The sequence below is a fragment of the Momordica charantia genome (genome assembly GCF_013281855.1).
Source record: "Momordica charantia cultivar OHB3-1 chromosome 5 unlocalized genomic scaffold, Mcharantia_2.0 BLBB01000005.1, whole genome shotgun sequence".
Classification (NCBI taxonomy): domain Eukaryota; kingdom Viridiplantae; phylum Streptophyta; class Magnoliopsida; order Cucurbitales; family Cucurbitaceae; genus Momordica; species Momordica charantia.
This window is the reverse complement of record NW_028275163.1, coordinates 11148038-11170594: the sequence shown is the minus strand read 5'-3', so window position 1 is coordinate 11170594 and position 22557 is coordinate 11148038. Positions and strand designations below refer to the sequence as shown.

Sequence of the window (22557 nt, the reverse complement as noted above, 5' to 3'; positions counted from 1 at the left end):
TTTGAATTGTAGTTTTTGAATTTGTCTAGTCCAAGTCGTAGTTTCTAGGAAGTTGTTAGTGTTATTTTTTGTTATAGTAAGTATTAGGTTGCTATTCTTATGGCTAGTGGAGTGAGTTGCTATGGAATTAGTTGAGTCTATTTTTAGACTTAGAATGTGTATTTATATGTAGCATTATTGAATGAAATTCACACTTCTGTACTTTCTAATTTCTTTCTCAATAATAAGAACTACATAACTTCAACCGAAACTGAACCAAATATTTTGGCTTAAAAAATGGGTTTGGTTTAGTTGGACTTTTCCGAATTTTTCAATTCTTTCGGTTTGATAGTGCATCTCTAACCAAGAGAGGTTTTAAACCCAAGACCTCATAGTAGTTGATACCAGAAGACTTAGCTCTTGCCATTACCTCATCCTCTAAGGAACTTCAAAATGTTTTAATTCTTCACTGTCTTTCTAGTCATAGTTATTAATGTGTTAACTAAATAATAGTGTGACATGTTTTTTTAGATAAATATTAGTTATTTTGGCACTTAGTAGAAAAAAGTAGTCAATTGCATAAAATAAAGTGGTATCGATAACATATATCTTTTTGTAGCAACATATCAAAAGCCTTTTATATACCGCACTACTTTACTTTTTCAATTATATGACTTCTTCTACTATTTTCCTATCGTGTTATGTCAAATTTAATACAAATCATTGTTTAGTTACTAGTGTTAATAGGAAGAACTACTAGTACTGTAGAAGATTTAGAGAGATAAGTAAAAAGTTTTTTAAAGTTTAAACACTAAATACATGTACATAATCATGAACCAAACAAGTATATTTTTTTACCTCCTAGATTCATAACAAGAAAATAGTTTTGTAAGAGAGCTACAAGAAATTCCAACACATGTTCTACAAAAGAGATTTTTTCTTTGTACAATTCCACTCTCTAGACATTCATAGAGTATCTATTAGAATACTATTGATGTTGATTTTTGGAATGTCCGAGATCTGCGACGAGCTAACCGACAAAATTGTATGGAGCTAGCTATGCAAGGAGACTTGCACGCAAAGAATAAACACTCCGACACTCAAGTCAATATAAAGCATGAGTTAGTAGGCCATTTCCATACAGAATCATGAACATGTGAGTTGGAATGATGACGTATTTATAGGAGTCAAGGGGAGATCATTTTGTTGCAACTGTTGAGAGTCTGCGGTGTGTAGCGAGCAACGATAAGGGCGAAAGAAAATAGATTGTGGTACAGAGTAATTAAAGAAAAAAAATCAAACAGAAGGAGATGAAAAGGAGGGAAGGTGAGAGACAAGGGAGACGAAGGGGAAGGGTCGGAGGGAAAGGGAGAAATACGGTGGGGGAGGCGGAGAAGGGAAGGAGAAGAGGAAACGGATGAGGGAAGGAAGATAGGGGAGAGCACGGAGGAGGGAGACAAAGGGATGGGGGGAGAGAAGGAGATGAGCGTGACGGAGGTGGGGGAGAGAAGGAGATGAGGGTGCCTTGTGCACCAGAAACCCTAAAAGAAGCATATATATATATATATATATATATATATATATTTAATTTAACGTTGGTTCAGGTTTGGTCGGTTTGACCCAACCTTTTTATACTCAAACTCGCACATCGAACCGACCCGCTCGATTCAAAAAAATAACAACCCAACCCAAACCGAGCATTTATCTAACCCAACCCAACCCTTACGTTTGGGTCGGGTTGCTCAGGTTCTTCGGGTTTTCGATTTTTTTGAACACCCCTGCTATTTCGTTGTTGTGCATTATGAACTTCAAGTAACGACCACCCGTAGCTCAGTATGAGTAGGTCGGGTACGATGCTAATACAGTCCAGTACGTGGTAGACTATATTTTATGGTCCAACATTGGCCCCCCATTTGTAGGTGCATGGGCCGATCTATCAAATAGCGATATTGTTTCAAATGAGATTGACGTGGCGCAGACTAATTTTACAGACAAGGGAGTTATTGAGAAGTTCAAATGTCGAATTCATGGGAAATGGCACACTTGAGTACTTAAACTCTTCATTTCCAAGTGATCTATGTCGTTGGCTGAAGGTGACGTGTATAGCTTGAGATGAATCCATCTCCCTTTATATATAAGCAAAACTCGGATATTCCAAACTTAACGTTTTATTATTTTTCTTTTTTCCCAAACAGATCTTAAATCTTAGGGTTCCTTCTCAAGCCGAGGTTAGTAACTTGTCTTCCCTATGAAATTTTTGTAGCTTCAGTCATGTTTGATAAGAGCAATAGTAGTTCAAGGGGAAGTGATAGGTTTTTTGGTAGATCGTTTGGGAGTGATAGGTCGTCTCATAGTATTGCATCTTCCTGAAGTAGTTCTAGCTCAAAAATGATAATCTTAGGAGTTCCCAACCTATCGAAATACAGGCTTACAAAGAGCGACCTTCCACTTCTGAGCGAGGTGATTGATATCACGCTTTGTGAGCTACATTATTTCAAAAAAAAAATTATATGAATTATATGAAATTTATTTGTTAGTTTTCGTTTACCATGATTGATTTATGGACATAAGACATATTTTGTATGAATGAAGTATGGAGAGGAAATGAGACATAATTGGATTAAATTGAGAGAAAAATCAGAATCAAAGTTACTAAGGAGAAATAAACAAGGATTGGAGCCTAAAACTCGAGGAGATAGTGTTGAGATGCTGTCCACAGCGTCTCAACACTACAAACTTAAAGCATTCTTGAAAAATCTGTTGTAGCATCTCAACCCTGTTTACAACATCTCAGCCTTGTGTAGCATCTCAATGTTGTGAAGAGTGTCTCAACGTTGTAGTCTATAGCATCTCAACTCTATTTATAATTTCATGACTTTTTTTTTATAATAATATGGTTTTCCAGTGTCGAGGAAGGTGGATTTTGGAGAGGGTTTTTAGCAATTTGCCGTTTTTGGCCAATTTGGAGGGTAAGATAACCATTGAAGAGTTGAGGAAAGAGATTTTCAAGGCTTGGAATCGTGGAAGTCACTTCGAGGATGGCGATTGACACTTTGAATTTAGTTCCTTCTCCTTTCCCTTGATTCTTCTAGTTTTGTTATAGAATTCTCATTGATATTTTATTGTTTTCCACTGAATATGAGTAGCTAAACCTCTTATCTTAGGGATCGATGTAGTCATTGAACTTTATGGATTGATTGTTTGATTATCTTGATTGAATGTATTTTGAATATTTGATTTGCGTTTCTCTTTATATATATATTATGTCGGCTCCACATATTTAGAAGCAATCTTTATTCCATGTCAACCTCATCATCGGGCTCACAGCCCAAAGGTCGGCCCAAGCCTGATCCAAGCCCAGTCGAAAGTCAACGTTTGACCAGCCCGACCCAGCCTAGTCCATCCATAATTTGGATTGGATATGGATTCCAAAGATTCAATTCAATATTTATTAATATTTATATTATATAATATTAATATATTATTTTATTCTTTATTTATTATAAAAAAAATAAATAATACACAGGTATGGTAGGCGGACATGCTAACAACTTTGATTTCCATCCTATTAAATAGGAACATCTTACGAAACTTTTTACCTTCCCAATATCTTATTAAAATTTCTGTTTTGAAACATCTTACAAAAAAAACTCTCTAGCTTCCCAATATCTAATTTAAATCTTTATTTTATAAAGTACAAAAGACTTGAAAGGTTACAACTTCATGATATTTTAAAATTCAAAATTTAAAATTATTTTAAACATATTAATATATTATTTTATTATTTATTTATTATAAAAAATAAATAACACATAAGTATAGTAAGCTGATATGCAAATTTCCACCCTATTTACAAACTTTACAACTTCTCAATATCTCATTTAAATGTTTGTTTTGAAAGAATAAACTCTCCAACTTCTCAATATCTTATTTAAATCTTTGTTTTGAAAAGTACAAAAGATCGGGAAATTACAACTCAATGATATTTTAAAATTCAAAATTATTTTAAACATATCTAATATTTAGGTTGTAATTTTTTAAATTTTTTAATACAAGATTTTCTTATAAATATCAACCTTTTTTTCCTTTTTCTTCACTCGAATTCTAATTCTCGATCTCAAATTCTTTCAAGCTCCAATTCAAAGTGTTTAAGTTTCAATTCTTCTGGTATTTAACCTCTAATCGTCTCAAATTTTAATCCGATCAAGTTTTAAAAAAAAAACAAAAAAATGTACCAAAATTTATATAAAAATACATATTCTAGAATTAAAAAAAAACTTAGTTTGGAAATTATTTAAATTTTAAAATTTAATAATTAAAACTATATTAATATACGGGCCGATCTAAGCCTGATCCAAAAGGGGATCCAAACCCAATCCGTGGCTCATCAACTTAGGCCCATGGATTGGGTTATGAGCCTAAGTTTGAGTGGTTGGGTCGGCCCAAGCCCAGCCCAAACAATACTCGAGGTCCGTAGAGTTTGGGCCTAGGCCAAGTTTGGGCCATTACTTCTTTAGGCTGGGTCAGCCCAGCTCGGACCAATGATGAGGCTAAATTCTAATAAAACATAGAGATATTATCTTGGGAGGGTTATTTTGAAATCTTAATTACATGAATGTCTTTAGATTTCAAAATTTACACTTTTAGATATTTACGGTTAGGATTTTATTTTAATACCGTTTCTACCCTTATTTATTGCTTTTTATTTTATTATAATTTTTAAATTTTAAAGATTTGAATCCTTAATTTGTAATTATATCCATTTAATTCTTGTGGGCCCCATTCAAAATTTCAACCTTAATTCCTCAAATCTCTCCTCCAAAAAAGATTTTTTTTTCTCTCACGAATTAACTTCCAATTTTGTTAAATGAATTAAATGCTGTCGATTCTTTTTCCTCGTTTGCTGTCGATTTTCTCCAACCACCGGCCGATTTTCTTCGCCGCTGTATTCGTTTCCAAGGTGCAAAGACGTCAGCTGCCAGACCTTCATTTTCCATCTTCAGGGCTTTTATGAACAAGGTATTTATTTCTTTTGCACGTTTCCAACGCCGTTCATTCCCGTCGACATCTTTGCAGGTTTCCAACGTCGTTCATTGTACACCAAATCAACGAGGTATTGATTTCTTCTTCTCCCAAACACGTCCAACCCTTCAATTTTCGTTGCTGAATAAACTTTCTGTCGACGTCTTTGGACGTTTTCGACGTCGTGCAGCGTGTTCCTCGTCTCCTGTCCCCTTCTGTTTATACCATGGGTAATTAATAGTCTTCCGTTGAGATTGGTATATATGGGGATATATTTTATGTATGTGTACAGAAAATGGAAGTTCTAAACGTCTCACAGTGTTAGTATTCCTGATTATATTCGTATATATCGGTATATATTGTATATGTGAATATATCTGATATGTGTATACATATATCTTATAGTTCTGTAGAAATGGTCCTCCATACCATTTGTAATTATTAGTTTTCCGTTAAGATTGGTATATATGGGGATATATTTTGTTTATGTGTATAGAAAATTGAATTTCTAAATGTCTCATATTCTTAGTATTCCCGATTATATTCGTATATATAGGTATATATTGTATATGTGTATATATCTTATATGTATATATATCTTATAGTTGTATACAAGATATAAACGCATATATCCTATAGTAATGTAGAAAGGGTCCTCCAAAACTGAAGTTTTAAATGTGTCATGGATGAAGCGAAAAAAGTTCTTAGATTTCGAATTTGGGAGATTTTTGGACGGGATTTGGAGATATTTTGGGAGGTTATGATTTCAATTTTGGGGATTTAGGGATTTGTTTTTAATATTTTGGTGTTTTAATTTGTTTTGGAAAGTATCATTAACCTAAAATTATGGGATCTAAATTATAACCTTCCAATTAATTAATTTTGCATATTAAAATGAATTTAAAATTAATTTGTAAATACAAGAGGCTATTTAAGTAATTTATATGATGGGTACCCTCTTAAATAAGGTTGATACATGACAAATGTGTAAATTCTATACATTCCATCCTTTTATGTAATTAAGATCTTTAAATAATCCATCAATGTACTAATCCCTAAAACATATGTATGCATTCAAATTTATGACTTTTTGATCAGGATATATATTTTAATCAGTTAAGTCATGCTAAGTTTTGATTTTGTAAATTTACTTTTCTTAATGTAACTACTATTATTTCACTTTCTTCTCTTTCTTCAAACCAATAAAATTTGTATTTGAGTAGTTTTATATCTTATTTTCTATTGTCATTTCTAGATTTCTAAAATAAGAAAGAAGGTTTGTTTATTTTATTTTGATATTTTCATTTTGTTTGTAATTATATTTTCAAATAGTTAAATAATTGTTTTGTATCATTTAATCAATATTATAATTAGATTTTATTTGTTGCCTATTTTGATACGTTGTTTTTTATTTGCAACTTTCCTTTTCAAATAAAAACAAAAATTTTAAAAGTAGATACTTAAAAATACTTAAAAAGTAAATACACCATATTTTATTTGTTACCTATTTTGTTATCCAACTTTTTTTAAAATACGTATAAATATCGAATAAAAAAATATGATTAATTAATTAACATATTATAAAAATATGTCATGAACTTATTTGAAAATTCTATTTTTTGAATTATATGTTATGTACTAGCCATTTATTTCCATGTTATTATGTTATGGGTTAGCCATTTATTTGAAAAAAAAAATTCGGTTAAACTAAAGCTCAACAATGACAACAAAAATAAGTGTATTTTAATCAAATAATAAAATTCATAAAAATGATGAATTTAAAAAATGAAAAAAATTAAACATAACATACTTGGAGATTCATTTCTTCAGGTGGGGATGAATACATTAAAATATTCTATGCATTCAAGAAAAATGAAAAAGAAATAAAATGATTAGAATGGAATGGATAAAAAATAATAATAAAGAACCATAAAAATTAAAAATAGATTGAAAAGTCATACATAATTTAAATGGTGAAGTACAAATAGTTGAAGTTCCAACATTCAAGAAAAATGAAAAATTTAAGTTTTAAGAGAGAAAATTAAGGAAATGAAAATTGAGAATAAGAGAAGCAATTGATGATGTAAATAACACTAAAATGAGAAATAGATTAAAAATAAAATACAAATAAATAATCATATATAATAGTAATAAATAGGGGAGAGAATGTACAGTTAAATTAAGAAGTGAAATGCGTGGAATAAATATTGCTTCTAAATATGTGGACCTACATAAAATATATATTTTTTATTTTTAAAAATAAAGATACTTTACATGTGGCAACTTTTAAATAGAAGGAGTATGGAAGTATGGAGGCCCGTATTGCATACTACAATAAAAGTTTTGATGACATTTTCTCTAACCCTCCTCTATTTAATTTTTACAATTAATTTTCTTTATTATAAATTGTATGAAATTAATTGCTAGAATTTGTTATTCATGTTTATAGTCAATATTTACATTTGAATTAGTTATAGTGCTTGAAATGTATTTCTAATTTATTGATTGTGTGTTAAAATTATTTATTTATAAAAAGTCTACATAATTGTTTAAATTTGACACATCGTGTTAATTAAACCTTATTCACCCCTCTAGAGTTGTCATACCATTCCAACACTAGAAACCTAATCCAGAAGATGACATCGGTATAAACTAATCACTTTTATTAAAATTTGACCCGTACACTTGCAGTAAGCAATTTCTGCTACATTGAGAACTGTCCATTTGAGCTAGCGGATGGGACCTTAGCTTATATAGGATAGGTACGAGGTGCCCATGTACATAGGAATGAGATTCCAGTCGAGGGAGAGACCATTGAAAATCTACTTGACGTCCATGTAGCATTTCATCTAAAATTGTTAGAGTAAGAAGGTTTTGATCAAGTATTTTGTAGCGGCATCGATCACTCGCTTCTTGTTGTTCTCACTTTAAAATATATAATATGGTAAAATAATAATTCAATAAAAAAAAATTAGTGCAACAAATTGGTGATATAGGCGTTCGATTCTTCGATCTCATGGGGATGAATAGATGTCATATTACTGAGCTATGCTCATGTTAGTAATCATTAAACAATTCTTATAACATATATGTTAATAAAGAAATTAATATTATTTTAGATTGAACTACATATTTGGTTGGTAACTATCGCTAGTTTACAAATATATTAGTAAACATTCGGAACAAATTTTTAAATTAAGATTCAATTTCCAAATATGTTACCAAACACATATAAAAAATATTAAAAACATAGAATACCAACTCTTTTTTTTTCTTTATTGAATCTCTTGTTTTCAAATTTCTATTTTTGGATCATCTAACGAAATGCACCCGGAAATTCCCTATTCAATTCACTATTTTTAATAAGTTCTCCATAAACCTCTAAACGCAAAGATTCTAAAGTCTTCTAACCAAAATAACTATATCATACATTTAAGAGACTTGCGCCTAAATGTTTTTTTTTTTGTTAAAATACTATTTTGGTCCTGTACTTTTAGCTTTAGTTCATTTTAGTCTCTGTACTTTGGAGATGTTATCTCTATACTTTTAACTTTTGTTCATTTTAGTTCCTGTACTTTGAAAATGTTCATTTTGATCCCTGTACTTTTAAAAAGTGATCATTTTATTCCCTCTTTGCAAGATTTTAACACAAATTTTACATCTAACGAAAACAATTTAGTATAAAGTAATGTTTACATTGTAAGAAATATATTGATTATAATGTGGTGTTGAAATTGTGATAGGAAAAAAGAAATTTAAAACAAAATAAAATGACCAAGATGATCACTGTTTAAAAGTACAAGAACCAAAATGAACATTTTCAAAATATAGGATCCAAAATGAACCAAAGTAGAAAGTACACGAACCAAAACGAACATTTTAAAAATAGAAGGATTAAAATGAACCAGAGTTCAAAGTAGAGGGATCAAACTAGTATTTTAACCTTTTTTTTTTTCTTTTGATATCTATCTTTCAATGTTGTTTTCATGAGGTCTTTCACAACTAAAACAACATAAACAAGACGTTGAATATCTAACATTCCTAAACTTTCAAGTTTATAGGCTCCTGAACTTTTAATTTTGTGTTTGATAAGTCTTTGGCTTATTCGCTATTTTTAAAAATTCATGGACCGATACAAATTTCAATTTTATGTCTAATAAATCCATTAATCTTTTAAAAAAAATGTTGAATAGGTCAGTAACTATAGACATAAACTTATAAGTCATAGACCTACTAAACACTTTTTAAAATTTTGGAAACTTTATATAAACTTGAAAATTTTGGGGCTAAACTTGTAACTTGATCTTTTATTTTTTACTAAGTTATTTATATTAAATATTTATTTTCTTCCACCGTCAAATTGAGATTAGATTTTAGTCCGACACCACTAAAGACAACATTAGAAAAGTGGTGACCACGTACCACTTTCAGAATTTACGAAAACGAGGAAGATGAACAAAATTCAACCCACGAAACAAGTCACAAAATTTTAGAATGTAATATTTTAACCATTTGATACTAAATTAATTCAAATTGGTTATTTTTATTTATTTACTTAATCACATCACATGTAAAGATAATTTTCTAATGAGCATGGTTCAACTTTTTATTTTTATTTATTTATTTATTATTATTATTATTATTATTATAATTATTATTATATATATATATATATTAGGATAACATAACCAAGGTTTTAAACGTCGATGGAAATATCGAGGTCTCAATTTCATGGAATAATCAATAAAATGTCGTTACCAATGAATATTTCTGTAAAAGTTAGAAAAATTAAAAAATCGTAAAAAATATTTAAATTAACAAATAAACATTTTTTCAATTCTAAATTATTTTAAAATAATTAATATTAATATTATATATATATATATATATATATATATATGAATGACATTTTGTTGATATTTTTCATATTTTGTCGATTTTCTTGTACTATGATGAAAATATCGATTCACCTCTCATATCGATGTTAAACCTATGGAAACATGAATATGTCAATGAAAATGTCGACGTGTCAACGAATATTTAGAACCATTAGCATAATAAGCCACGAAGTAAATCAATTCTTAAGCTCTAAAATTTTTATCTTTAAACATTCACGTTCATACAAATAATAAGCCATATGTATGAAAATAGAGCATTAACTTTAGTAATTGTGTGACATACGATATGCCCAAAATTTGCTCATATTACTATTAGAGTCGTATGCATTAATGGAAAACTAAAATATAAAGTCATAATTCATAATTGAAACTTGAATGTTCTTAAAATGGATTCATAAATATATATAGTGTTAAATGAGAGTCGTAATACAAAATAGCATGAAGTGTTAGAAATCTCAGCACAGCACCTGGTCATAGAGGTTGCTCGAAGAGACGCATAACAAGACTCTAGTTAGTACTTTCTTCTTACTTCCTCTGTAGGATGTCCCCATTGCTCTATGCCTGCTTGTAGTCGTTGTTGTCAGTGTCGGTGTTTGTCTCGTCCCCTCCTACAAAATTGTCTACTAGTAAGTATGTGACATAGGACTCGATGAATTCAGACTATACGTCCTGCTCAATATCTCAATCTACAGCATATATCATGCCAGCAGGTATCTCTACTCCAACTTTTTTGTTCGAGATCATGACTAGATCGTCGAACTGGTGTAAGGGGTTCGTACTGCAACCTTCCCGCATTAGAGTGACTCTGCATGTTAGAAATACAATTGTTAGAAATCAAGGACACCGCTGTACAACTTATAAAACAGATCCTGTTCAAGTAAGGTCGTAACTAAAAATACAATTGTTATTTCACTTCCAACACACTCAGCTTAGTTAAAAGTTAATAAATACATTCACAACCATGAAAGTTAAACGACTAAACTTGTAGTTTTGACTTTTTTTTTACTCCCCCATTCCCTTCTACGATTCAACTTCTGATCAGTGATTGTTCTGATTTTGCCTTATGTACGGGCTACTTTCGAGTAATTTGGAGGGTTCGCAGAGAGAGTACTTGAAGAGAGAAACAGTTCTTGGTTCAGTCTTCGACAATCTTCAAGTTTTTCCGAAGTTGATTCCTTTAATTACGTGCATTGTATGGCCTTTTTGGGCTTGAGTTTCGGCTTTGTTTTTCCTGAAATGTCTTCAATAGGCCACACTCTATGTAATAACATGACTACAATATGTTGTTTGTTGCACAATTAATTGTGTCCTTCGTGTGTTTGAAAAATTGCACCAAAAGATAAAACAAATCTTTTCCAAATTGGGTCACATCACCACACTCTATAACTAGCAAATATCCCTGTTAAGCAAGTTAGATTTCAGAACAACGAAGGATGTCCCAAAATAAGAACATCCCAGATGAAGCTATGGCGAACAGAGTTTCTACAGAATAAAACTATGTTGAAATCTTCAATAAAATTAAGTAAAAATCTCATTTTATGCGAATGTGTCAAAATCGTATACCAAACTCCACGTCTTTTAATGTGTGAAGAGTGAGAGATTCATCAGAATAGAGCGTACCTGGGCCTGTGTCTAGATTTGAAATGTTAACCTCCCTCATGACTTTGGCGGCATCCTCTGGAAAAACAGGGTTGATGTAGCAACCAGTTCCAAGTTCAAACCCCCCAACTCCAGACAGCTGAGGCACAATCTGCAAAAACCAGTGGCTGAAAGCCAACTCTGAATCTGAAGCCTGCAATGGAGAAGTGTGAATCATGAAGTTGAATGGTGGTTTGTCCAACTGCACAGACATCTTTTTGAGTGTAACTTTCAATAGCCCGCCAAGATCAACAGCCTGCACTGCAAATAAGTCACACAGCATCATATTTTGTTGTGGCCATCAAATGAAAGTACAATAACTTGGTTTTGGTTAAATTATATGTTTACTACAAAACTTTAAAGTGATGTATATTTAAACCTTGTAATTTAAAAAGTGGTCTGTAAATCTTTATATGACCCTTCCACTTTAAACTGATTCTAATAGATTCCTACAATTCTAATTTTGAATCTAACAAATCTCTATCTGTATTGTTTAAGAATTACATGGTGGACTAGTTTCGATAGTGTAATTACAGTATAGGAAACTAAATACACGCTATCCTAAAACTTCAAAGTTTAAATAGACACAAGTAAGAAGTTTGATTTACCTTCTCTTGGTCTAGCTGATGGAAATGAGAAACATGGTCACGGGGGACGATCCAAATCTCAAAAGGAAACAAAGCTGCATAAGGAACGACTGAAATGAAATGGGTTGATTCATCAACCAAGAGGTCCTTTGTGGGAACATGGCAGATGCTACATTTCGCTGTCTTATTGAAATACTCCTTCATACTATCAATTCGAGTAGAAACAGAGGGAGGAATGACTGGAAGAGCCACCATCTGACTATGGGAGTGTGTCATCGATGCCCCAGCCGACGCACCATGGTTCTTAAACACCTTTTGAAGCAATACAATGGAAAAAAATCAAACCCAACCGACAGTAGCTACTTGAAATTCTAATGAACCCCACATGTTCGATGAAATGCAAATGAGACACAGCAGAAGAATTCATATGCAGAATCATCAGAATACAAAAACTGGATCCCCAAAACGAGATAAAAAGCACCTGCACATATTTGATGCTGCCATCGCCGGCGAGCTGCTCAATCCGCTGCTTGTAAGCAAGAAGAACCTGAGCGACCTCCTCCGGCGTCAAATCAGAGAGATGAACCGAGTGGAGGGGGGACTCAATAACCACGTCGTGGAATCCATGGCCGTCCAAAAGGGAACCCCAGGAGAGAGAATCAGATGTGGGAGAAACCGAAGAATCGAGACCCTTGTCGCGGCTGAGCGCAGGGTAGAGATTCTGAATGACGCGCAGTTTCCAGTGAGGGGATTGGGGAGGAAAACGGAAGATCTCAGGAGCGCACTGGTGCTCGCGGCCAATACAGAAGGGGCATGTCTGGGGAGGATCGGAAGAAGAAGGAGCAGGAGACTTGGATTTGAAATCGAAGGGTCTCTTGGATCGGGCGGGTGAGAATACGACCCAGCGATTGGTTATGGAGTCCTTCCGGAGTTCGGGACGGCGAGATTGCGGCGGCGACGACGCCATTTCTCCGCCGCGAGACGTTGGGTTCTGTGCTGAATCGCCAGAATCTTGGTGAGTGGAGGCTGGGCTGATTTGACTCGCAACAAGTTTTAATTTGCTCAAATACCCATTCCATTCAAAATTTCTTGTTCTAAACTATTTTATTATTTTAATTTGTTAAAAAAAATTAAAATTATATTTATGTCCGTGATGATAAATTATGGGACGTGGAACCTTTGATTTTTTTTTTCTTTTTTTTTTTTACTTTCTTTCAAAGTTTTTGAGTTTTTGTTTATAACAATGAATTATTATTTGAAACTGGTGTGATGAGGAGGTAGGATTCAGTTGAAATTAAAATATAAATAAATCTAGAATTTCAATCCATATTGCATAAATCTGGAGAAATTTGAATATAGGATCCATCCCATTAATTACTTTAGATTTATGATCCATTTTTTTAAAAAAAATGAATATGTGACTCTACTTCCCTTATTTCTTTCACCCCTTTCATAATTTTTAAATTGTAAAATGGCAACCAGATGCCCAACCCCACGTCCTCCTAATACAAATACTATCCCAAAGCCGCTAAATCCTCCATGAGTAGCAATGTTCCGAACAGGGTTTCACTTTCACAGTTCGAATTGTCACAACATTATTGTTAATTTTATTCTCCACTTCAAAATAGAGGTCTATTTTGTTATTTTCAAAACATGTTAGATATTTTAGGTTAAATATTTTAATCTACTGTCATAACTCGAATATAATTGACAATTTGAATATAACTCAACTACTTAAACATACATATTCAATAAAAAAAAAAATTGTGAGTTCGAATTGTCACCCAACATATTGTATTAAAAAAGTCTAAAACAAAAAATGAACTCACTCACAACCTTAAGGTTGGAGGTATATGTCAATTACTGCTGAACTATGCTCGTTTTGGCACAATACTCACCTCATTTTTATACTTAACCAAAAAGAATTTATCTCGCATATACCCATTTGGTCGTCCTAAAGTTTGATTTTTAGACACTTTTTGAGGATATGATTGAAACCCTAATTCATAATTTAAGAACAATATATGGGAGAAAATATAATTGTTTGGATACATGTAACATAGGCCAATAAACAAAAACGACTAGAAATAACTTTTTAGGGTTCTCATTAGAAAGAAACCTACCAATGGAAATAAGATATTGGATTGACATTTACATTACTATTTTTTTTATTACTCAGGAGTCGGTCAAATCTAATACATAGGGTGATAATGATCCATACGACAAGAAATTTTTTTCTGGGGGTGACATTTTCCTAATAAACTCCATGATCGTGATTTGTTTATCTCACTGGTAATCGTAACCCAATTTTTTAATAATCTCCTACTGTAGAGTGAAATACAATTACTTCTTGCTTTCAAATTGTCATAAACTTTGAGTTGTCCTTTCCTTTTTGTTCCTCATTTATGTCGTGTTAATAGTGAAGAACAAGTAATAGCTGCATGATTCACCTTATTTCAAGACAAAGCTAGCCGGATGGCTCCTTTGTCATTATAGGAGACCTATATATACAGGAATGCAAATTGAAATCGAAAGAATTAGACGAAACTGGTTGAACCGAGTCATCGAAGTGCAACGATCGCAAGATCCTTGCAGTTGGGGTGGATTTAGTTTAGAAAAAAGTTTTGCTGAAGTCAGCTTGCTCATTCAATAATGTCAAGCTCCCAATTCATTTTATATTGGCTAGAACATAACAAACTACATCGCTATGCCAAAAACGCCACCACCCACAACCAGCCCACCAAACAACAAACAGAAAACAGTCAAAGCATCAGTTGACCTAATAGAACGGTCGAAACTGAGATGCATCGGCATGTCGAGCAGGATGGGGGAGGGGGGGACGGAGGGAACAAAGGGAAACAAAGGAGCAGAAATGTGATATAACAAAGTAACAGTGATTCTTAATAGAAATGAAGTTCATAAAGATCTAGCAATGTCTTCTATTAGAAACTTGGAAAATTCTGCGCTTGTTTATGTGCTACATATAGAAAACAAACGAGTAATAGTACAACACACTGCCTGTTCTTACAGATTCGATTCAAGCTTCAAAAGCTCCAAAAATTAATTATGGTCGATAATTAGCACAGTGATTGGGGTCCGGGGGGACTAGGGACCGGACCACAGTCTTCTCCCTCATCATGGAGCTTAACAAGTATTGTTTGTTGAGGCAGAGGGATCTCTATGACCCCTTTTCTCTACAAGATTCAACTTTCAGGAATTCCTCTAATCGGTGAAAAATCAGTGAGAACATGCCTGCAAGGAGTTGTATATACCATCGTAATATTGCCTATTCCATTGGATCGTACATATTCAACAAATACAAAATCCCGTTTAGATTCTTGGCAATTGGGGGAGAAGGGTTTTCTCCTGTAAACTTTTGAGAATATAATAGGGAGATTCTAAACTCACATGATTCATACGTTCGGCCTGTGCCTCATATTCGAGTTCACACGTAAAGGAGAGTATTATATATGGAAACTTGAGTACCTGCAGAAGCACTACTTGAATGATGCAAGGAGCCTTTCGCAAGGAGCGTGCCCGGGATCTGCTGAAAGACCTACAACAAAGAAAATTACTATAGTCAAGAATGGACTAAGCACAAGTGATTAAGTTCCACAATCGAAAAATGGCGAGGCAAATACCGAAACTCGGAAACACAGATTATTTGAGGGTTGAGACTCTGATTCTTTCACAGTTACACAACCAGCACCTTTGTCCACCTGGTCGGCCCCATTCTTGAGAATTGCTTGGCAATGATCCTCAGATGCTGTAATCTACTGAAACATTTGTTGTTAGCATGATATCAATCTATCATCACTTGTAAAGATATAAAAGAGGCCAAGTGAACAACCATACATCTACAGTAAATGAAGAAGTGCTCAGTTTACAAGAAGCTCCACCGGTACTAAGAAAATGTTCAATTGATTGCAGTATACTCATGGCATTAACTTGTGGCAAGAGACCCTGTGCCACAGAAGAATGGCAAAACTGAATTACATATCTACAGTAAAGGATTAATATCTGATCTATACTTTGATCTACAAATCTAAGAGGGATAACATGTGCAAGCGCAGTATAAAGTTTGAAAAAGCTCTGATCAACTACTGACCTCGAGCATGAAAGACAAGACACTCTTGTTAGTGAAATGAGTGGAAATAATCTTCCGTGCTGCGGGCATAAAAGACCAAGCGAGTCCCCACCGGCTAGTTTGGCCTTGGACAAATTCTGTAGTCTTGACAGCTGTCACTCCAACTTTCCATAGTTTAGATATCAGGAAGCTGAGGTTTGATTTCTTTCCAATCATTGAAGTATACCACCTGTACAGATCAATAAGGATAAGAAGAACAAGATTCCTAAAAGATATATAGAAAACTCGGAGGTGATTTTACAGTTGAACGAGCAATGAATACCGAAAAGTCTGCTTCAAAGACGGTGCTATCTTCAATCATACGACTGATAAATGCCCTCTCCCCACCAGGACAAACCATCTCCTGAGGAGTCCCATCACAAGAAGTCTTTGGATTCAATCCTGCTTCATCCATGCTTGCAAAAAATGGAGGATTGCACATGCAAAAGTCGAATTTCACACCATCTTTGACAACGTCAAAAACTATGGGAGGACCATGATATCTCTTCTCCAAGTAGACTGTCTCCTTTAATGAGGATGAGGGTGAGGGTGGCCCTACCGCCCTACCATCCATATCATCTGAATTCTTGGATTCACTATCGACTGCTACACCGTCATGTAATTCTGTAGACAAAGTATTCGAGGTACTATCTACCTTTTGAATTTCAACAAGTTCAGAAACATGTGGATTACTTTTAACATTTGTTTCAGCCCACTCTACTGAACCAATCCCGGTGGAATACAAAACCTGATCATTGTTAAACAACATACAAATCAATGGGTAATATAAAAATTTGAGAACAAGACAAACTATATGGCAAGGGAGTCACCTGTCCCGACGAAACTCTACCCGAGAAGAGAGGCTCCAAAAAGTGGATAGATGCAATTTGCACCAGTTCCTATATCAAAACCTCTTACACAACCTCTATCACTATTCGTATTTGCAATGATATCGGATGACAGAAGATCTTCAAGCCAATGGATATAATTTGATCTATTAGGTACTGTTGGGCAGAGCTGTCCATCAGGAATCCACCTAAGATATCAAAATGACATTTACCCCAAACTCAGAACATTCATTTAGAGATGAAATCTAATTTGACAATCAAAGAACTTTCAAATTGCCAACAAGCCAACAAGTGAAACACAATGAAAGGAGTCCCTAAACAAGTTAAAACATCGAATGTAAAGATAAAAAAGTAAACCCACATAGAGTTCCCCCCACCCTTCTAGTTCCTATTAGAGTTTTGCTACCATGGAGGTTCAAACAGCAGAAACTCTCAACATTTTGATTTGGGGAAGATAAAGTAAGGAAACATCAAGTGGGATACAGTAATCAACCGCAAGGAAATGGAATAGCAGAGAAGTATGGGGGAGAATGATACCAATTAAGGCCATGGTCGTGGAGAAGCAAGACCTGGGTGAGCTCTCGGGTGGCATTGAAGTCGGTCCAGTCGATTCTGGGTCGAGGATGGAGGAAGACGAAGAGTTGAAAGGAAGGATAGAGAGAGGCTAAGAGAGCGAAATCTGGGGGATTTTCGGCGTATTTGTTTCTAGAGTGGATCGGGGGTGCCTCTCTCATCTTCCTCTTCTTTCTCGTCATCGCCAAATTTCTGAGTCACCGTCTTCTCAGTTCTCGAGGGCTCTGGGGCTCTGTTGGGTGTTTGCTTCCACAACAAGAAAATATATTTTCAGAGACTGACAAAAACCATCACTGAAAGCTCCTAATCGTCGCTGAAAATATTAACGACGCAACTGCAGTCGTCGCTAATAACGCGTCATCATAACATTTAGCAATATTACATCCGCGTCCTTAAAAATGATAATCAGCGACTTCTTGGGATGTCCCTGATAATGGTTTTTAGCGACAAACAAGAGTGTCGCTGATAATTATTTTTAGTGACATCCTTGTGATGTCTCTGAAAGTAATTATTAGCGAAAAAAAAAATAATGAGATTTAATTTCATAGGCAACTTGCAAAATAGTTTAGAAAACAATAGCTCATGCAACCCTAGCTATTACAAACAAAAATTGAAAGGGGAAATAAGTACAAGCATTTGAAATACTATGAAAGTAAAAGATATAGAGAACAAGTTTATAGATTAATGAAATGTACTAAAGAAGCCTTTGGAATTAGAAAGATGATCTCCAATTGGCAATAATCCCAAGTAAAAATGACTAAAAAGGTTTTGATGAAGAAGATAAAAAGAAGAAGAAAAACAATGTGATCCGCGCATCCTATTTACTCGCATTCTTTTTAAGTCCAAACATTACAAACAACCTCAAATTTGACCAACCTAAACATTATCAATTACGTTTTATATGATACAGAAGCAATGAGCTACTTTTTAGCCTCAACTACAGTTTTTAATCAATTTAGAGACACTACAAGAATTAGAATTTTCCCAAAGTTATAAAACGTCGGGAAAAGAGTAAAAAAATGTTGGGAGTAGTTTCTCCCGACGTTAAATATTCGTCGGTAAAAAAGTTTGCAAAAGTGCATTGGGAAAGCACATTGCTAACGTTTTTTAAAAAACGTTGGCAGAACCATACTTTTGCCAACCTTCAAAAAACGTTGATAGAGCTGACTTTCTGCCAACTTTTTCTAAATGTCGGCAGATCTACCAGCATTTTAAAGAAACGTTGGTAGAAGTTTTAGAAAAATATTAGCAAAGTTGCCAAAGTTATGAAAACGTGCCAACGTTTTCCAAAATGTTGGCAAAAGTTTCAATCTGCCAACATTTTCCAAAATGTTGGCACATCTACTATTCTGCCAACGTTTTGAAAAACGTCAGTAGATCTACTATTCTGTCAACGTTTTTCAAAAATCGGTATATTTATAGTTTTATCGACGTTTTATAAAAAATGTTGGGCAATATATATTTTATTTTTTTTCTAAAATAAAATGCCTAATTTAAATCTCGACATTCTTGGGATACCTTATTTGAAGGTCAAATACCACAATATTAAATACCAAAATATCAAATACCAAAATATAAAATACCAAAATATATTAAATACCAACATATCAGGTTCACATATTTCAAAAGTTTTTGGATTTACACGTTCAATATGTTTCGAAAGCTACATAGACCTAAGTAGAAGTTTCATGCATTTCAAAAGCTCTACATGACACTTCATATCCGAAGAACCTGAAAAATATAGTTTATGTAAGCACAAAGTACTTATAAGCCAAAATGATCACTACTATATATACGTGAAAATAAAAGCTTGATGAAAACATAAAACATGGCTAAGAGAGAGAAATTCTGCACCCACCAACATAAAACATAAAACATGATTAAGAGAGAGAAATTCGGTACCCACCAACATAAAACATAGCTAAGAAAAACAAATTTCGCACCTACAAACATATAACATAAAACATAGCTAACAAAGTTACATTTCTCACCACAACCCCAAACAAAATAAAATTAAATTAAAAATAATTAACCCCATAAAAAGCCTCCCCTAAAACACAATAATTACAATGCTTAATAGAGGCTACAATAAGTACACAAACCCCCTCCCCTCGATGCTTGTAGCTTGCGGACGCTGCAATAACTTTGTAGGGTGTTCACCAAACAATCAAAAGCTTTAGAAAAGATATATAACACCATATAAAAGAAACTAAAATATAACACAAAACCAAAAATAGAAATCATAAGCACACAAACATAGGAAAATGTCATTCTCAAATTCATGTGAGATTCTATAATTGATGGTACTAAGAGAGTAAGAATCATTCATTTTCATTCTATTTTTCAATAAAATCATGAATGCCACCTCTTTGTTTGTTGTTGCCTTCAATTTTTCTATACAAAATGATAGCGGCAAATGAACTGATAGTGTTTGGGGATAAAAATACCAGGGGCACGTGGAGGACACTTACTGGAGTTTGAAGAATTGAATAAAAGGAATTGCCTAGGTCCACCTCGGTCTTGGCGAGGAGACTAGGTTCGCCCATTATAGAAGGCTAAGTATAGACGCCAATGTTCGACCTGGTTGTGGTTCGATCTGCTCGGAACCCGACAGGTTCGATATGAGAAAAGACATATAACCACCGGTCGTGTGCACTGTCGGATCCACCACCTATAAATAGAGGGCTTCATTTCACGCTTAGGGATGGAATCTCACCTCGAACTAAATACGGAGTCCGACCTATACTGACTCGAGCGCGTCGGAGTGTTTACCCTCTTGTGCAGTCCACACTAAGTATTCAGATCGAGACCGGAGACCGGGTTCGAGCTTGATTCGTGAAGAACCGTTGTACAAACTCCTGCATAAACAGATAGAGCTTTCAAAGCATTTTTTCTTCAACACCCCATTACTCAACAACCATCTCTCTCAAACTACAGGTCTTATAATTTTCCTAAATCCTCCTTCAGTCTATGTTATCTCTCTCTTTCTCTCCATACTTTTGTCTCTATTTATCTCTTTTATCATGTCGGTCTTCCCCAGAAGCTTTATCTGGCGGTAGTGTCTATGACCATAAGGGGGGTTGGGTTGTCGTTGATTGGAGAGGAACTGAAGCAATGGAATATAAGGAATATTTTATTACTTTATATGCGGACTGTGAAATGGAGGAAAGTAAATAATTGGCAGAATATTTGATGCTTGTTATAATTAATGCTGTTAAACACTTCTATCCATAAGCTGCTAGTGACATCAAGTGAATTTGTTCCTTTACCAAAATTTTCTATGATAGTAACTACCTTCAAAGTAAATTTTCTACCGGTTCCGTTTTTGTTTCTGTTGTCTTTCCTCTCTTTCTTATTCTAGTGATGATGTGCAGAGAGGTTGAGCTACTCTACTTTATGTTGAGTTCCATGTTAATAATCTTTTGATGAACATTTATGGTTGACTTGCAGAAAAGCAGGCACAAGAATGTTGTACAGTTTATAGGTGCATGTACTAAGCCCCCAAGTATGTGCACTGTAACAGGTGAATCAAGCAAAGAGTTCATTATTATCTATTGTAAACCTATTGGACAAAATAAATGAATACACATTATCTCTTTGGATTAATTTGGAAGTCATTTTTCTATTTCTTTACTTCATAATTTATGTCTGGCAGTGGTGTCTATGACCATAGTACCCTTGAAAACTTTGTTTTTCTAATAGATATCAGTTTCCTATAAAGGAAAGTCATTCTAAAATTTATAAAATCTCAGGACATCAAGCGGCCCTTTTGCTTTTAGTTATACTTTTTGGGAAATTGTTTAGTGAAAATAGAATTCTTAATTAATGTCTAAATATTAAATTATTTTTTGATGTTGAGCGTCATTCATGTAGCATTAACTTTAGAATCAATTAATTTCATATATTCCTTATTGGAATATGTTCAACAAAAGCCTTGTCTGCTTCTATCGTAGCTTTATTTCATTGTGCTTGTCTTGCATTATATTGCACGCAAATACACTTCACTTCCATCAGTAAAGACAAAATATCAGAATGACAAAACCAGAAAGTGATTTTTTTATTAACCACTTACTAACATGAATTCCCAATTCCCAATTTCCAATACTGATCACTAACTAACGGAATCCAAATTCACGAATTCGAACAATAATGAATTCCAATTCACTAATATCAATTTGGAGAATTTCAATTGGGGAACTCAAACTAATTTTCAGTAGAAATTTCAATAAGCACCATCTATCTAGGATTTAAATCCCGAATACAATTTACCATTTCAATGCATAAAAGAAAGGTAAACTGATGTGCTAGGGTTAACACCACTTCCAATTCATAAATGCACCATAGAATAGCCAAGCAGAAGAAATACAGAAGAAAAGTTTCAATGTCGAATCCAAAAACTCACATATTTCACCACCAAAATTGACATTTACACATAATTTCTAACTTCAACATGGAAATTGAGCAACCAGTGAAGCAAACATTTTGAAGAATTAAAAGAAAATTATAAGAGATTGGAAAGAGCAGAGTGTTTGCCATACCTTGGAGGAAGGAAAAGAAGTTCGAAGAGGCTGAAGACGGTGAGCAACGTTGCAGAGACTCTGAAACCTCCAGAAACGATGCGAGGGCGATGGCGGTTGGAGTAGGATGCGGCGGCGGCAATGGCTTCAGCGAGATGCGGCGACGGCAATGGCTTCAGCGAGATGTGACGACGGCGGCGACTTTGGTGGGGAGCGACAGCAGCGGGACAGTTGAAGTTCTCAGTGACAGAGGAAACCAGAGACTTGCTCAGTGTGCTTTATTAGCCAAGTTGATTACCGAAAATAATACAGAGATTAAATAGACTTAGGAAAGATAATAAAGATCTAACAAGAGTAGTCCAACTACCC

The 22557-nt window shown here is 34.0% G+C and overlaps 1 protein-coding gene and 1 pseudogene across 3 annotated transcripts; both read right to left on the bottom strand.

Moving 5' to 3' along the window:
* Positions 1 to 10230: 10230 nt before the first annotated feature.
* LOC111022958 (putative galactose-1-phosphate uridyltransferase) lies at positions 10231 to 13194 on the bottom strand. Of its 2 annotated transcripts, XR_002603047.2 has the most exons (5): positions 12606 to 13194; positions 12146 to 12436; positions 11520 to 11793; positions 10882 to 11139; positions 10231 to 10704 (listed from the first exon to the last, which is right to left on the bottom strand). XR_002603047.2 is itself a non-coding variant. In XM_022300283.2 (4 exons), the coding sequence occupies exons 1-4, from the start codon at positions 13089 to 13091 to the stop codon at positions 10694 to 10696; spliced, it is 1062 nt and encodes a 353-aa protein (XP_022155975.1). In that variant the 5' UTR covers positions 13092 to 13192; the 3' UTR covers positions 10231 to 10693. The 2 variants fall into 2 exon arrangements, 1 of the variants encoding a protein (XP_022155975.1); XM_022300283.2 differs by lacking the exon at positions 10882 to 11139 and having other exon boundaries at positions 12606 to 13192.
* A 1810-nt stretch (positions 13195 to 15004) lies between these two features.
* On the bottom strand, positions 15005 to 18192 carry LOC111022944 (psilocybin synthase-like; annotated as a pseudogene). The gene is made up of 8 exons (XR_015791046.1): positions 17636 to 18192; positions 17081 to 17286; positions 16534 to 16970; positions 16233 to 16440; positions 15980 to 16087; positions 15766 to 15897; positions 15611 to 15680; positions 15005 to 15376 (listed from the first exon to the last, which is right to left on the bottom strand). The product of XR_015791046.1 is annotated as a psilocybin synthase-like (transcript).
* Between the last annotated feature and the right edge of the window lie 4365 nt (positions 18193 to 22557).

Bases quoted from the DNA above. Each gene is read 5' to 3' on its own strand.
- LOC111022958 (XM_022300283.2), bottom strand. From the start codon at position 13,091: ATGGCGTCGTCGCCGCCGCAATCTCGCCGTCCCGAACTCCGGAAGGAC. The intron at 12,437-12,605 runs GTGCTTTTTATC...TTGCTTCAAAAG, and splicing joins GCAGCATCAAATATGTGCAG to GTGTTTAAGAACCATGGTGC. The intron at 11,794-12,145 runs GTAAATCAAACT...TTTGCAGTGCAG, and splicing joins ATCAGCTAGACCAAGAGAAG to GCTGTTGATCTTGGCGGGCT.